At 45.9% G+C, this 18353-nt stretch overlaps 1 protein-coding gene across 1 annotated transcript in view; it reads left to right on the forward strand.

Annotated features, from left to right (window-relative positions):
* Positions 1-18353, forward strand: part of LOC119455858 (thioredoxin-like protein 1) — a 37571-nt gene that overhangs the window by 5419 nt on the left and 13799 nt on the right. The window contains exons 4-6 of the mRNA XM_037717370.2: positions 2160-2226; positions 4679-4772; positions 12545-12623. Of these exons, the coding sequence (XP_037573298.1) occupies positions 2160-2226; positions 4679-4772; positions 12545-12623 (240 nt within the window). The remainder of the gene's footprint in view (positions 1-2159; positions 2227-4678; positions 4773-12544; positions 12624-18353) is intronic.

Consider the following 18353-nt stretch of genomic DNA (forward strand, 5'->3'; position numbering starts at 1 on the left):
AAAGCTGTCCTCCAGCCACTAGGTAGTTTTCCAAACAAGAGAGATGCACAAAGTGTGATTAAAAGAGGTTTTTCCAAGTAACTTGGCATACTGCCGCAAAAATACATTTGGAACATTATCAGGTCAGCATTAAGTTTTTGTTTTTGAATTTACCATCATGCTATGCACATTGCTCTAGGATAGGAAACTAAGCTGAAGCCTGAACCATTCCAAACTGAGTCATTATACGTGCATTTAGTGGCAGCAGGAAACGCACCAGTGAAGTAACTACTGAAGGTTTGGAAGATGTCTGATCTATAGTGATGACGCTTTCAGGAGTAATTTGTGATGCTTGTTTCTTTCGCTAAAGTAATCTGAAAATGTTTGCACATTGTGATAAACTTAGACAGTGTTGTCTCCGAAAAAAAAAGAAAGAAGAAACAAAGAATAATTCTTTGAGTACCGTATTGTTTGGTCTATAAGTCACACCTTTGTATAAGACGCATCCCCCTCAAAATGGCAGTTCTCCCGGAACAGTGAGCCGACAGTGAGCCGAATCGCGCACAAGGGAAAAAAGTGAAAAGGCAGCGCGAGAGGGAGGAGGGGGGGGCTTGTACTCTGGTAGCAACTGCGTAGTTTGCGCAGCGGCGTGCGCCGTATCTTGACAGCAATCTGCAGGTGCGACGAATTCGGGGTCGGCCGACTCGCGGTTGGCCTGCCGCCGCTTGCGTTGCTGCTCCGTTCTTCTTGCATGGCGCTTGGGAACCCGATCACGAGAAGAACGTACCGGCGGCACCTCGATAGTGGGCACAGAACCCGTAGCAATTAAGTCAATCAGCGCGTGGCCATAACATCGAATACGATTTTGACGGCAGTTTTGCCGGGAAGAAAAAACACGTACATAAGTCTATAAGACGTTCTATAAGACGCACCGACGAAAAATTCAGAAAAAAAGCACGTCTTATACACCGGAAAGTACGGTAATTTACTTCGCTGGCAAGTCTACTTTGCAGTTCAGCTATTGTGGAAGGCAGCGCACGTTTTCTTGGAAATTTGATTGCTTACATTTTGTTCAGAATGGTTACACATACACATAAATGCTGCTGCTTAACTCTATTACTACTGTTCTTTCTTCTTTTTTTGCTGCCCCTTGGCCCTGTCAAGCTTTATTTATGCATTGGATCAGTGGACATGCAGGGAGTATGCTGAAAATACAAAACAAGTATTATACTCTGGCGTGGCAGTGTAACGTTTAATCACCTTTACAAGAAAGTGCAATGAAGCAAGCAACCCTTTGTGTGCAGTATTTGTCTAAATTTTACGGGCTACATTGTCAGTGACTGCCAAGCTGACTATAGGCTCTTTAAGTGAGTTCCTGTGATATGTTGTAAATTTCAACGCCCTGATGTACGAAAAGAACCGTCGTGCTCACCGTCCAGAGGTCTGGGGTGTCAGGAGCACCATGGGAATGGCACAGCCAGACGAATTATATGGTGAGGGCACGGGGGAGCCTGTTCATTATTGACAGATGCTGTACATTCCTGTTCTAGTTTATTCCCTGAGACATTGATGCACTCAATAAGCAGATAATTATATTACTTGTTGCTGGGCTAGTTGCTTCATACTTGCAGGTTTAACAAGCGTACACCTTAGATAGAACAGTGAAGTAGACATGTGGGAACGTGAGTTGTCTGTCAAGAATAAAGCCACATCGCATTTAACGGCACATGGTGGGTCCTGTGCCTGTGAGCGCTTGCTTCCTAGCACGAATTCTGTGTAAGAGTTAAGGCACGTTTGCGTTAACGGAAGCTTTTTCTATCAGATAGAACAGGAAGGCATGTATCAGCGACACTTCTGTGTTGCTGTGCAGCAATGAACAAATGGTTTTTAGAAAGAATGCTGTAACTTGGTTGTTTTTTAATGCATTGCAAGATGGCTATGGTATACCTGGCCTCTTGTGCACAGGGTGGTCTGCAAACCTTCCTTGTTTCTTTATATCTACGCTGTTTGTTCCATATAAACTTTATTTCCTAGTTGTGTCTAAAGTGTACGCTTGTTAAACCTGCAAGTATGGGCAGACAATGTTTACTGTGCCATGTTTATGTTAACAGCTATATTGAGTACTTTGTCCTTTTTGTGTCACTGGCTTTTGCTGATTTCCCTCGTTCATTTCTTTGCAGCTAATAATTTCTCTAGGATTCACACAGCCCGTGAAACTCCACTCCATCAAGTTTCAAGCACCTAGTGGTAAGCACTAAAGCTTTATTTATTGCCTTCTTTTTGTGTGTGTGTGTGTGTGTGTGTGTGTGAGAGAGAGAGAGAGAGAGAGCAGTTAAATGCTTGAAACTGGGCTTGCTGTATCATGTGTTGGTGCTTTCCGTTACGTTGCACACTTGCTAACCTGCGAAGGTTAAAATTCACAAGAATCCTTTGGACACTAGAGATCGAAGGCTGGTGTCGAACGGATTTAAATCTTGCCTTTTGTGGGATAGCAGCAGCACAGTTGGAGCAGCCATCACTGACAGGCAGTGTATTGTTTTTTTATATCAGAGGAAGTCTTTCAGCGACTTTGCTGTTGCAGATTTCGCCCTCTTCTGGGAACTTGTCTGTATCAACTTGCTCGAAGCAAACACCCCTCTCGCACCCTTTCACCATCAGAAGACTTCCAAAAGGAAGGTTCGGAGACCAATGAATAAAATCTTTTTTTGAACGGCATTTTTCGTAAAACTTGGTCGCAACATTCGTAAAATCATAAAGTGATCCCAAATTCGTAAAGCTTGAGAAAAATTCGCGAGGGTTGGTAGGTATGACGTCGTCAGGCCGCCTTCTCACCTGCAGCTTCACCCTATGCTTACGTACATCATCTGCCTACCCAGCCTGCCTAGATTCACACAAAATATGGTGAAGAATACATCACTTTTTCCCACCACCGTCACTGGCAACTGAAATCATTACCCTGTGGCCATATGCATCTGGGAGCTGGTTGCACTAACCACTGTGCTATGGATAATTTTGCTCTTTACAAACAAAGACCCTGGCAAGCTTCCAGTTTTCTCCACAGGAGTAGAGTGGGCAAGAAAGGCTATGGTGAGCCATAGTAGTAGCACAGCAGAGGAGAAGCCTGCAGATTGTCAACAGTTTTCCTCTGCTCCAAATCACAGTTTTGTAAACCAATTTCAGAGTATGTTACATGAAAAATGATAAACATCTGTGCTTGAGGGCATGATGGGTATTTGTTATTTGAAAACACGGAAAGTGGTGATTTCTAGATTGAATCAACATGCTTTATTTTTCGACATAGTTTCGACATAGTACAGTGATAAGGCAAGGGACCGAAAATTTGTAAGGCACAGTCTCACTGCTGCCACGGCACTTGCGAAGCAGTCTATAAGGAATATGCAAAATTTGGCAAGTGTACTTTGCCGCACATCTCGTTTGACCCGCGCATAATGGCAGAAATGGTCGCCCTAGAAATTGAAATAAAACGCAAGCTGGTGCCGCTGTCCTTGCCACCACCTTTTCTTTTTCTTCTCATTTACTACATCATTATTGTTTGCAAGCCTGCCCCCAGCTCAATGATGCCATGAGCAGCAGAAGGTTGGCCATTTTGCATAGGACTACCCAACAGTGTTTCCTGGAAAAGGTTACTTCCAGTATTACGCACATCCATAGGTTTTTGTGCCATGAAGATTTTGAGAGTTTTGAAGTCTGTGCTTCTATCCTGGATGCCACAGCGACAATACTGTAGTGGATGGAGGTGACGTTTTGTGCATCGTAAATGAATTTTCTTGAGAAGATGCCGAGTCTGCTGCAGTTGCAGAGAGTGAGTTCAGAGCCCGGGGACTAGCTAAAATCAGCTGACTCGCTGAATCAGCACAGCATCTTTCATCCACATGTAATTTCATCTGTGTGGTTCTTCTTTTTATTGTTGTTATTGTACTAAGGCAAGCATTTATGATGTTACGGAGCAGTGGGGCATAGTGTCTCCATGAACAACGAGGACGATTTAGCTAGGAGAACATGCGGCTGATTCGGGCAGCCATCTTGTGTATCCAGCGTTGCTGCAATTTTGTAAATACGTGTAAATACACCTTCGCTTGACTATTTGTGCCCAGTGGCATTTTGGTGGAGGTGCGGGGTAGAAATAGTCAAGCAAAGGTGTATTCACACGTATTTGTAACATGGCTATAGGCTGCATTCTTTTCGTGCACTGTTTACATTTTGTTTTTCTTGCATCGTCATTACCTTGTCACTGTATGGCCCCTCCTGCATGGTTGAGCATCTTGGCCTGCAGTATGAAAAATAAATAATAAATAAATCACATTCAGCATAGTACACCTCCTCAAATAGCATCCCACGAAACATCTTGCAGAGTAAAAATTTGTTAACTTTACTACACTTACTTTGGAAAGTATAATAATCTGGACTAATCACCTGTAATGGCAAGCATCTGCTTCATACAATAGCATCAAAATCATAATTCGGAGGTGTTTGGCCATATGTTGGTTTGGTCAGGCAAACCACGGGGCATGGTGAGCACGGAATGTTTCATGTATGAGATGCACAAGTAGCGCTAACATTCAACCAAAGTGATGCAGCGGAGTACTCATCTTTATAATCATTGCTTTGATAGGAAGAAAAGAGTGGCGACAACTTACCTAGTGTGCGCTAATATTTGCTGTTATGGCTGTTCTTGCAGCCATGGGTCCCAAGACTGTCAAGTTGTTCATCAACCAGCCCAGGACTCTTGGATTTGACCAAGCGATTGGAATGGAGGCAGTGCAAACACTTGAGTGGGTCACCTTCCTTGTAGTGCACAAGAACCAAACTGCTCTGTGCCGATGCCTTGGTTCAAGTTTATCAAAATTAATTTGTTTATTTGGGGTTTTGCTCGCAGATACCCTGAAACACTGCATAAGCGGGCAAACCAACATGAATTGAAAACCCTCTGCTACAAAATCGTATAACTAAAGAGACATTCATGATGAAACTGTGCTAGAAAAGGTATCTACTAGAAGAGATACATTCTAGGTATCACTCGGAGGTATCGGACCAACTATCTCGTGCCGAGACCCTGTTAAAGAGACATCATTATACAAAATTGAGGTTTGTACACAGACCAGGAAAGTGTGAAAAAACAAAACGAAGGAAGCACTGCAGACAGTGTTTTGTGTCACTCCGTTTTTGACATGCAGAGGCAGCTAATTTTCACACTGCAGTCGCATAGTACAGCATTACAGTAGCGACAACAGCTGCTGCAGTGAGCTGGCAAGCGTGATGCAATTCATTTCTGGCGTGCCAAACACCGGTGAATCTTCGAGAAGCAAGACTCATCTTTGGCAATATTGTTATAAAACAGGAAAACTGTAGCTCATCTAAGTGCATATGATGCATTATGTGCATCAAATGAGAGAAGTGGCAAGTTGTATTTAATTGATCATTAAAGCAAGAAGGACTTCATTCAGTCTAATGCAGTCCTGTTTGGAAGCTCTGTCAGAGTCTCTAAGGTGGAGAAAAGCTAATTATTAGTAGTGAAAAGAAAGGTCAAGCTTGTGCATCGTGAATTCCATGCTCTAATACAGATGTGCCACTGATGACACCAGGGCGTTGTTACTGATTTTGGTGTATTTCTTAATCTTTCGGTTGTTCTTGCTCAGAAAAAGTTCCCAATAGCTGGCATGTTGAGCTTTTGCTTGCATTCAAACGTAACACTGCGATCCTCAGTTATTGTTGAACTACTAGCACAAAGCAGACACTGCCATAATGTGCATCATTGCGAGCAGATGATACTGTCAATCCCAGATGTATCAAACTTAGGTATACCAAACAGTCATAACATTCCCTTGGAAATCCCACGCAAAAGTATAGCACTGTACCAAGGGTATGTCGAACTCTCATTCACTGTCATATTTGATAATCAAACGCAGTACCGCACTGTGCTGTTGAAAGTTCACTTCTATCACTTTTCGCATCATCGGAAATATTAATGCCGACAAAGCAGCACTGTTTTGGCAGATGCTGTCAGACAAGGCATTGAAGCTGAAGAGCAGTACATGCCATTGAGGAAAAATGAGCTAGGTGCATGCCTCAAACTATGGAGGGCTGATGCAGCAAGTTCCTTATGCGCACCACAATGGTGGATTTACTTTAATAAGCTTCACCGTAACACAGCCATGTAATGCGGTGAACCGTAATTAATAGAGGGAACAAAATAACCGTCATGCAGTGAAGCAAACTACCTACAGCCATTCGTTATCGGAAAGAGGATCGCCACACTGCTTCAAAATCGCAACAGGCCTCCCGCTCCGATACGTGCATTCCACAAGAAAGCGTGGCTGGCACTCAGTCTTTTCAACTGTCCGCGAACTGCATTTTAGAGTTTTGCGAGCGGCCAGAACGAATTCGACCCCAACTCCACTTGGACAGATCTTTAGATTAAGTTTGGATTTAACAAAACCACCGCAAGCCACAGCCATCCTTTACAGAAAGACCATGGTAGCAGCAGCGCACGATACTCATAGCTGTGCAATTCATGGACCCACAGTCTGCGTGCAACGCATTTCATTCGTGCTCGCAGGGACACATCAATAGGAATGGACTCGGGTGTTCTGCAGGCTGAAAGCCACTTTTGAATTTAACAGTGTCTGCCTCGTTGACTCGTTGCCAACGTATGATGATCGGCCATTTAACTCTTTCCTTACCATGCGGAAAAAAGCTGTTCTTTGTAGATTACGCCGGATTTTTTTTTTTTTCTGAAGGAATTACTGCACGCAGTATTTTATGTAATACATAAACAAAACGCAGAATGAATGCACTTTTCACACATAAAAGTTTGCTAACAAGATATATGTCATAAAGAAGGTGGTGAAATCAAGATTGTGGGATAAAATTTAACGAAGTTTGTAAAGACACGTTTGTATCTACTATGAAAAAAAAATGTTATAAAAATTATGAGATATACAAAATGTATTGCCTAAATGTAGGCATTATCTCCGAAAATTTTTCTTTGAACAGTATTCTGCTACAAAAATTTAACTGCAAGCACTACAGTTGGGCGTGCCGGGCTGCTGCTACCGATGTTCAGGGCAGGTTTGCGTCGTTGTCGCTCTCAGCGTCGAAGTCTGACAAAAAAGCAGCATCATCAGACTCATTGCTGCTCGGTCCATCAATAAAATCAGCTGCAGAAACAGCGCAATCACAAGATCTGCTATCTTTGAAAGCGTACGTGCCCCTCTTGGAGGCGGGCATTCTTGCTTTCTACTTTGACGAGCGCGAAACTTCGGAGCGCATTCATAAATTACTGCCTGGCGGGAATAGAGCGAACTGCTTAGAAAACAAAAATATAGTTCTCCTCCTTCATGTCCGACAGCACATTGTGTCCGTGAGCAGCGCGGAAGGTCTCGAAAGCGGCGTTTCAAACCATCAATAGTGGGCTAACGATGCCCAATGTGTGCGGTGCGGAAAGAGTTAAACGGCATATTGTAACAGACGCGTGGTCGGTTATGTTCACGCGCTATTCACGGTACACGTGCGCTGATGGCAGCACGGCGCTTATCCTTGCAGGCTGGTTTGCTTTTACGCTACGCCTATTTCTACTTCATCGTGAATAAAAATGTGCGGCGAGCATTTCGATGCACACGAGGCGGGCATTTAGGGTTAGCGTTGCAATCAGTTTATCGACGACCATACTGCAGCATAAATGATTTGCAACATTCTTATGAGGAAAAAAGAAGTAAACTTCTGTGCTATTGAAGCAGTCTTGGAGAAACAAATTGTTGAATTCTCACTTTTTGCAATCTCGGGGAGGGACTGTTTGTGAGTGCGAAGTTTTCAGATAAGCTTGAGATAGGCATATTTTATATTTTGAATTATCAATATATCGAACTATTTCGCAATCCCCTTAGAGTTTGATATATTCGGTATCGCGACTGTGCATTGAAATCTGATTACTCTGAACATCATATTAAAAAATCTTTCTGATTAACAAGAATCTGTACAATTCCCAGCCAGAAGCCTGTTGTTTTAATATAAAAATATTTCATTACTACGAATTTCAAAACAACAAAAATTTTATGATTCCTCAAAATAATAAATTTGTAACCTTAAATATTACACACATTTGCAACTTGTGATGCTGTCAAAAATTAGGTGTGCCGCCATCAGCAGCAGATATTCCTGGATGGCTGCAAGAACAAATCCATCCCAGCCCTATTGTCATCGCTCGCAGTAATGGCAGCCTGCAGAAATAGAAAATACACAAATCAGCACCATCGGCACAGCACTATGAACCGCGACATTGCAATCGCACCCATTGCATCATTCACCATTGTGACAATCTTGAAGGATTAAAAAGGGAAATCGTCTGCAAAAGGCAGGCTTGCTGAAAATACCACCTGAATGTAACATTGATCAGCAAGGTGGCGAATAACTCAAGGAAAGCATAAAATTCGTGGATGCTTTCGGGTTTCGGTAACGTTTGGCTACAATGCACAGTGGTGCATCATGCACAAATCTCAGATATGTGAACGATACGAGTTTAGGCGTAGTGGTCGTGATGGCTTCAGTTGCGTTATCTACACTGAAGAAACACACTACTGCATGGTTCGTGCGTGACATTCATTGCACGGTCAAGAATAACCTTGTTATCACTGCCGCCATGTAGCGTCGCATCTCATCCTATCGCAGATGGAACATGGGACGGAACTGTGTCACGTAATTTCACTGTCGCTGACTGTCGGGATGGTGCACAGACATACAGCAGGGCACTCTCACGTAGTGTTATCAGATCCGTGGTCTGTCCAAGATGTGTGCGCACCAGATGGAGATGACTTCACATGAACGTGCATTCTCAATCTTATTCTTTGGAGTGCTTGTCATCGGCATAAACACATTTGTGGGTGTACTCCTTTCAAATGTAGGGGATTCCTTTTGTTAAACCTAGTTTTTAATGCCAATTTGTGTGTTCAATACAACAGCATTTCAAAATAATGAATGATTTTCGGCGGTCCAAAGACATTTGTTATATCAAGATTTCACATGAGTTACAGTTGAACCCGTTTATAATGAACTCGACAGTTCAGCAAAAAGTGGTCATTATATCAGTAGTTCATTATATTGGACTCGCCATTAAAAACACTAAATATTTAACCACACTGAAGCTGGAATCAGCAGTTACAATTCAGTAGCACTTTGGTCCGAAAACTAGATTTTCAGCGTCACTTTAGTTCCCGGTGCGTTCCTGCACGTAGTTGCAAACTTGCGTTTGAAACGACCATCTAAAGAATGAAATGTGGCATCATGTAGCTCTTTCAAAATGGCGCCCGGTTCCGATCACCTGTCATTTCGAAGCTGCAAGCACAGCCGGCATTTTTTTTTATTCGAGACCTTGTGATATACGCACGAGAGCGAAGCATCCTGAAGCGTAAACTTCGGCAACTACTGCAGCAAGCTGCCATTCTGTGAAGGTGTCAGACATCATGGTCTCAGCATTACGACTGCGCATCAGCCACTGAAGAGCCATAAAGTTCCGTTATCTATGTTGCTTCGGGCAAAAAAAAATTCGATGTTCGAAAGGCAATACGTCACTCCAAACCGTTATCGGCAGTCGGCAATGCGTAAATGAAGCGCCGTTGAACCCTGATCTCCTGCTAACGGCGTAGTAACCGCCGACCCTTTGCAACATTGCGTAGCGGCAGCGAGTGGTTCAGCTTTCTCGCCGACTCGGGCCTCGTCGACAAGAACGCTTGAGCAGCCGTTTTTCCCATGGTGAAGAGACATAGATGGGCGTTCCAGATCGTTGAAACAGGCATAATGCACATGACGACGCACGGACAATTGCGTGAAAACGAGGCTGATGCCGTCGTGGCATCCGATATTGCACCGGCAAACGCACCAGCGCATGCCCCGCGCCATGCTTTTTATGCACAGAACACCTATTGGTTTATGCTGTATGCAGCAAGCCTTCGCGTGCCTCGAAATCCGCGCAAGGCGGTCGCTCACTCGTCTCGAAGGCCATATAATTGTTGCAATTGAACTGGAGCGGGGTGCACGCTGCCGTGCGCCCAGTTTGGTCGCGCTTCCCCTGCTGTATCACTTCGCATGTGCCCTCTTTTTACCGTGACTGGGTTCAAAGCGTTCGTTGTAGCAGTGGAGCGGTGCAATGTTATGAGAGAAGTGCGATGGCATGCGTGTGGTGATAAAGACCAGTGTTGCTCGATAGTGCATTCAATGTAGGAATTTCGAACTGCCGTGCCGAACGAGTACCAAACCCAGCGGTAAGTGATATGCGCGGCGTGCTACAGTCGGGTATTTCAGGGGTCTTGAGCCAAATCTAGTTCGTTATGTCCATTGGCAGGACAATTCGGAGGTTTTAAATACAGTGTAGACCGCTTATAACGTAAGTCGCCGGAGTCGCGAATATCCGCACTATAAGCGGTACCACACCATAACCAAAACAACTATTTTATTGCGATAATGGACACTCCAGGTGCATTTCTGCCAGTCGCTGTCACCGTGCTCTAGGTTCTGTATTCGCTTACTAAATAAATTAACAAGCACGGTGTCACGCGCGCACGAGAAAACATGACGACATCTCACTCGTTGACCGCGGAAACGAACTGTCAAAACGCTCGAGTGACGAAGCGCGCCGAGTGAATTGACCTTCGTGCTATCATGCCTCTCGCTTCAGAGCGACCTATAAGCGGCAAAAACACGGCACGCGGCGGACTTTCCCTGTCGCAGATTGCTTTCAAGATAGGGGTATTGCCGCAGTGGATTCGTCGCAGATTGCGTCCTGCTTCAGTCCACTTAAACCGTTCCGCATTGCTTTGTTGGCGATTTGCGCCAGTCCCGAACGCAAGTTTCGAATTCTCCGAACGCCCATGATGCGGCTCGATTTCCGTCCGTCTCCGCACACATGATCACTTTCCTTTTACATGCGGCATCATGATGAACTCGGTACTTCATGCTGATAGAGCAGATGCAGAGAACGTGAAGACAGACGGTAGACTATTGCCTAAGCACATGTACTGCAGCACATAGAGGAAGCTACGATAGCTAGGCTCGAGAGTAGCTAGGCTCGACGCGCGTGCGAGGCGGCCATTTTGAAATGCCGATGGCTATATGGTAATGCAGATTTAGGGTCGTACTCTATTCTAACGCGCACACAATTTTTGGACCTGTTTTATCGGGAAAAAAGTGCGCGTCAGATTCGAGTAAGTACGGTATTTGTGGCTTGAGGGGAGCGTTTGCCATCTAGGTTGACTGCCGAACTTCCAGGCAGCCGCACTGTAACCGGTATTTCGTGTCCCGCAACTGCATTATAAGCGATACACGTATACATAGAGTGCTATGGGAAAATTAACGGGAGTCTGAAAAGACCGTATTATATCTGGTCCTGCACTATAAGCAGTTAATGTTATAAGTGGTCTATACTGTACATGGATCTCCGTGGGGATTTCAACGCGAATTACCTTTACTTTGCTCATTGTTTCGTTATGACAAGGTTCGAGTGTAGGTAATTTACCAACTAACTTTGATTCTCTTATAGGAGAACCTGCCATCAACAAATTTTCTGTGTAGTGTTGTCTAGCTTCGATTCAATCATTTCACGATAATATGAAGTATCGTGGGTGAAATCCTTACCATAGCTTATTCGTGTCGCATTGGTCGCACGAAACACATATTGGGGAAGGGGATAACTGGGAAAGCACAGGGCACTTTCTTTGAAGTGCGGTCTTCTTCGAGTAGCTTAGAGTAGTATTCATGCAGACAGCAGAATATGTGCAGCATTGTGTTTGTTGAAAGTCATAAACTTTGCTACAACAAACATTGCATATCATCATTCGGAGCAGCTGCAGACTATAGACTTGAGTCACTCCCACAATGAAAGCCTGTCTCAGCTATCTATGGTTATACCCACCGTCGACTTAAAAAACGTCTTTATTTGAATAACATCGCCATGATGACCGCACCTGACCGCACAGCCAGAAACCCAACAGTAGTAAGTGGCTTTTATGCGAGAGAGGAAGATAAAAGTGCAGCACTTTAACTGTCTCTCGATAAGAGGTCACCTCAACAGTACTGCATGGGGAAGGGATAATGGGAATAAAAGAGCGAGGAGTGAAAAGAGTAGAGCGGTAAGACCCCGAAAAAGGGAAGAAGTAGCAGCAAAAACGGGGCTTATAGCCGCATGTAAAGGTTTGTGGACTCAAAAAACTCAAGCAGGGCTGTGAAAGCTCGCTTGGTTATAGATGTATGTCTGCGAGGGAATAGGAAAACGTTGACGTTGTCCGTGGGGAGACCAAGGCGGCGAAATGCGGCTATTAAAGAATCGCGGGCATGGGAAGAAACCCAACACAGTAGCAAAATTCTATAGCCGTATCAGTCTTCTACCGGCGATTATCCAAAGCACCATCAGTTTCGGAGCACCGTGGCAGGTGCCACACAGGCCACGAACACAACACCTATCCTGAATTGTTACGTTCCATGTTGTTCAGATTATGGAACACGGTAAACCATCTTACCAAATAGGGATATCTAATCCTTGCTTCTTGACTTCATGCAGGCTCACTGGTAAGGACGTTGAGGAGGGAACAGTGATGCCTCTGCGTTTCGTGAAGTTCCAGAATGTGCAGAACCTACAGGTATGTCATCTCCTCATGTGTGGTTGAACTAGGAATTTTGCCAGAGCCAACGTTTCAATAAAGGGACTTGTATTTGTCGGGGCAGCACCAATTAGACACTTAGCACAGACCATGACCGTTACAACACATCTGTATACACGACTTTTGAATATAATAGACCACTCACTTTGTTTGATCGTTCTATGCTGGACACGCAAGAACATGTTTGCTTTTAACTAGTGTGCTATCATAACAGTAACAGCTACAACAGACAAAATTTGGAGCAAGTTTTTTTGATCGGCAACAGACTAAACTGGTGCATTTGTTTTTGCTTGAGCTGCGCTGCATCTGTGTGAAAAATAATTGTGGCTGCAACAGTGACAACTAGCCATCTGAAGCTGAGCCACCATGTTGCTGGTGCTTGCACTTGGGTTTCGTCGACTTTCCTTTTTACTTGACATTATATCTTCTGTGTAAACAGTGCCTAGAGTGCACAGTACAGCCAAACCTTGTTAATACTTAGTTGGCCCAGAACGACGTTTAGGTACGCACTAGACGATGTACGAATTAACTGCCAATGCCAGTTTAGCGGCTACATACCAGCCAAAAAAGAACTATGTCACGATGCTCTCGAACACGCACTCTCAGACAGGCTTTATTTGCGGGTAGGCAGCAAGAAATCGGTTATCTTCACTTGCCGCCGTGGTGGCCTTGCCGGCGACGATGGCATTCTTCGAACAGAGCACTACGACAAACACCACGACTGCAGGTACTCTGGTGGAATGAATTTCAAAAAAATAAAAAATTGCAGTTTCACTCGATAGCAAATTAGTAGACAACCATACGAACTAAGGGTAGTAGTTCTATGGGCTGTATAAACTTGTAATCATACTAACTTGCTTGCTTACTTGCTTTAGTTGTTGCTTACTAACTAAATTAAGAAGCACGGTGTAAAGCGTGCACATGTAAACATGAACACATCTCGCTCAATGACCTCGGAAACTCGATATCAGAACGCTGGAGTGAGGAGGCGCGGCAAGAGCGAATTGACCTTCATGCTGTCTCTCGCTTCAACGAGAACTAAACGTCGAAAGCACAGCACACATGAAGCTTCCAGCCCTAGTTACACTTTGTTCACATCGCAGATCGCTTTGATCACGAGGCTCGCGTGGACGCGCACTTTTTCCACGTCGCAGATGGCTGATACGGCACCCGCGCAGCCACCGCCGAAGTGCCTCGCGTGCGACAGAAGCGTGCTTCCTCTCCGCTTTCCCCCCTTGCGCGTGCGAAACTGAGCTGACCCTCGCCAGCTTTCACTCACACACACAGCTTACGGCGCGCGGCGACGATGTTACCGCGTTTTGACTTTATACAGAACCTCAAAGCAACGACCACGACCATGGCGACAGCAAAAATGCGCTTGGAGTGTCCGTAATATTGCTATCACAATAGAATGTGCTTCTGCGCGGTTACTACTTCGATTGGATTCGACGGCAACAGCGAACTCACACCCCTTACCGGCAGTTTCTTCGCGTTACCGGAAGCCAATCTCGAAGGTCATGCTCTTGTGTGCTGCATTTGGTAACAGCTGTATGAGCAGGAAATATGTCATGGTGGCCATGTTTTAAGGTCACTATCGCTGGTGACTGTCGTCCAGGCGTTGCAGCTCGAACGTCTGCACACATGAGGTTTTGCCGATTTTGTGCCTGTGCGTGTAAAACTAGAAAGCAAATAGTACGCACTAACTGTTTGGTTGGCGGTTAATGTTACCATGTTTGGACTTTATACAGAACCTCACAGCGATGTCCACAACCACGACCACAGCAGAAATGCGCTTGGAGTGTCCATATATTTGTTATCACAATAAAAAAAAGCCACTATTTCAGCACCGCGGGCGGTTGATGCGAGGGGAAGAGAAACGGATGATGAGACGAGGCAAGGAAGAAAGCTGCACTGGAGTGAACCAGTTGAGTGGGGTCAAGCGCTCCGCATGCAAAGGGGCCCCCTCCTGAAGGACAGAGTTAATAAGCGAATGTTTACAAGTTTATATGTCCGATAAAACTACTATCCTTACTTCGTATAGCTGTCTACTAATTTGCTATCGCAATCGATGCTTTGCCTTTCGGGCGAAGCTGCTACTTTTTTTTTTAAAGGCTGCTCAGGTCAAAAAGTTCTTACAAAATAGCCACATGCTTTTGGAAGTAACTGCTGCAGGTGTAAACGCTACCGTGGGTGAGCTTTTCATTCTGCCATAAGAAACTCGGTCATTAAACATCGGTTGTCAGTCCCTTTAACATCACTAACAGTCGCACTGTATCTGCAACAACAGTGTGCTAGTCAAAAACACCACTTCGACTGCGCTCCACGTCATGCACTGCCTGCATGACATCAAGTCGTGATCATTGCATCATACCTTTACTCCATCTGACAAGCTGGTTGCAGCACTGCCAAAGGTACGAGATGTACACAGGTAATATCCTTGTGTAGCGGTATATTGTTCTGGGCGTAACTGGCTAATTATTGGCTACACTAGAGAGTTTTAGTATTGCTCACTACATGATACGGTACAGCGATACGCGACATGTTAGGACCTTTGTACATGCACATCGAATACCGAGAATTACTGTGGCAGTTACAATCGCTAACAGTAATCGCCACCCTAACTGTGGCAACATGGCAGCGCCATTACAGCGCTGACCGCCAGCTTCAATCTGAATTTACACCTGTTACTGGCTCTACGCCCTGTCTGCAAGAAACAAGCGGCAAAATCCGTCATCGCTAAGTCTCATCTCAAGCTGAGGTCAAATCATTAGGTATGTTTTGTCGTAACTATTGAGATCAGCTGTTTGTTTTCACGCTGCTAGGACTTAAGACACTGCACTGAGCTGTAAAACTGGTTTGATTTCTAGTTAACAGATGGCACCACAGCATTACATTGGTGATGCGTTGACAATGCAGAACACTATAAAAGCCTAATTGTTCACTGCATCATCAATTTACTACCCCACTCTAGCATGGTACGTGATGATGGTAGCGAGCAAACACCAAGTAGACGCCAAGCAGACACTGTGGCGCAGGTGAACATTTGTAAGGGCTTTTGCCTGTACTACTTGCCAAGGAGGCTGCAAGGTAACTGTGGGGAAAGTGTACAGGTAAAGCGAAGCCCTGCTGTCGCATGCGTGTAAATGCAGTTTGTGGTTACGGCGTCAAAACATTTTTGCATCGATCCATTAACCATGGAGCATGTAACTGGATGGCAAGCAGACGCTGAGCTGACGATGTTGCATGGATGAGCACATCTCGAGGGGCATTCAGCCTTCGTATTGGCTAAGAATTCGTGTAGCTTCCACGGTGCTGCAACCAGCTTGTGAGATGGATCCAGTATAGATGTGCACAGCACATATTAAACCGCATCTATGTTACACTCGTGTTCGCAGACCAATTAACTTTACGACCGGCAGGAATGATAACAATATTACTCTCCAGTGCAACAGTACAGAAAAAAAAGAATGCTGCGTATACTCGTGGTGAAAGCTTGTATAAACACTGCAAACACGCACGCATGCTTAGCACTTTCCTGTCCATGCCTATTGTCATCGATAGCCCACTATCAATTGTTGCAAATTCGTATTTTTCCACTTTCCGAGCGCTCGCGGGCAGCTAGCGCCATTTATTGCGTAATTTAGGAACTACCGTATATACTCGCTGTTGGGGGGTGCGTTTATTATGCGGGGTAAATTTTATGGGAAACTTTTCAACACGGCAGAAATTGAGAAGTAAGATGGTAATGATTTCAAAAATGCATTACATAACTTATCTTTGCAGTAAAAATGCACATATGCTATTGGCAAACAGTAAGAGCGTTGTTATTGCACTTCACTCCGCATCGGAACCACCAGACATGTTGTCCTGGTCGTTGGCCGCTTCATCCACATCGTGGATCCACAAAAGTTCGTCCTCGTAGTCGCTTCCGGTCGTCTGCCGTTATCGCAAGCATCACGTTGAAGCGCTGCCTTTCAGCACCTGTTGTTTTGACAACCACACTGCGTGCATCTCTTTCATAGACCGTCCTGCTCATCAGCATGTCAAAGTTTATCGGTGTCTGATCAGCGTTTCCGTTTTGTGAGCAGATAAACTCTCTGTCCCGCAGCACGCGTATAACTAAACTTGGGGCCCATCGCACACAGCATAACCAGATGGGTACAAAAGCGAGCAACAGACATGCAAATTCGACACTATGCACGACTAAACTGATTATACCGACCAAGTGCTGGCCACCCTTTCTTCACTTGGACTCTCCGGAGCGCCATGCCCCGCTGCACCCCCGCGCCTGGCTACGCATTGCACGTGCTCTCTCTGCTATTACGTGAGAGTAAAGTCCGTAAACTGCGTTAAGTAACTGTTTCAGAGAGCCAGGTGCGGTTTATTTCTGCGAGGTGCCTTCGCGCCGGTACTGACGGCATAGTTGTAGTGAGAACAGGCTGAGCGTTATTAAGGTTGCTCTTTCCGTCAGGCCCCAAGCTATTGTGATAACACGCTGCCTGCTCTTATCGCATGCTTTCTGCCAGTGTTCTCTCGTTATGGCTTTGCCGTCAGCTTCTCAGTCGTGAAACCCACAGCCCCTGCCGGTGTGCCGCCGCGCCATGTTGGCCATTAGCTGGGATGTGTAGCCTACAGAAGCTAGCTGCAGAATTTTGTTCACGTGATCTCAGCATTTCTCACGTGGCATCATTATTAAGTACAGTGGAATCTCGATGATACGATCATGGCTAATACGAATTTCCGGATGATACGAATTTTTCTGAGGTCCTGGCCAAGCCCCATTACTTTCGCAACGTGCTAGAGAACGGTTGTTACGAATCGATTTTCGACCCGCATCGGTTGATACGAATAAACGCCGCCCCACCGACGGACACGAAAGAGAACAGCGCGCAGTCACGCGCGTTTTCTCTTTTGGTGCGGAGGCGCGGACGCGGCGCCGGTCAGCGCGGTAGCCGCGACTGGGCGCGAAGAGTTTGAAGCGGTGGCACTTTTGTTGCTTTTGTGCTAAATTTTGTGCTTTCCCTTTTGTCTCTTCGCTCGCTTGGCGGCCGCGCTTCCCCACGCGCGACCGCCGCAGCAAGCGAAGGTTCGCGCGGTCTATCGCTTCAACGGAAACTGAGCGGCGTAAGCACAGCGCATACTAAGGTCAGAGCCGTGTCGAGATCGCTTTCAAGATACGGTGCGCGCGACAACACCGACAGCCGGCACAGGCGCAAAGTACAAGAAGGCATTTGTTGGCAGAGTAGAAGCCGCCGCCCCCCCCCCCTCCCCCCCCACTCCCTCCCTCCTGCGCTACCTTCCCGCTTTGCTCCTTTCGCGTGGGGAGATTGTGTCACCAGTTACCCTTGCGCTCGGTTGCAAGATAGGCATCTGGCGCCGCAGCACAGCGTCGCCCCCCCCCCCCCCCCCACCCTCCCTCCCTCCCATACCCCCACGGCCTTTTGCACAACAGAAGTCGCGTTTGCTCTCCGCTGTGCGTTCGCTGTCCGTGAAGGCATGCGTCCCCCGCGCGCTTTCACTCGCACATACAGCGCGCGGCGACAACTTTATCGCCCTTAGACTCGTGCTCCACGTCTCATGCTCCTCCTTCACATCGCCCTCGTTGATCTCCTCTCCCATCGGTGGGTGCACCTCGTGCTCGTTACCGCCCTTGTCGGCGAGATTTTCCCGGAAGCCGCAATTTCGTCTCGCGCGGCTGCACTGTAAAGC

This window comes from Dermacentor silvarum, chromosome 6 (genome assembly GCF_013339745.2).
Source record: "Dermacentor silvarum isolate Dsil-2018 chromosome 6, BIME_Dsil_1.4, whole genome shotgun sequence".
NCBI lineage: Eukaryota > Metazoa > Arthropoda > Arachnida > Ixodida > Ixodidae > Dermacentor > Dermacentor silvarum.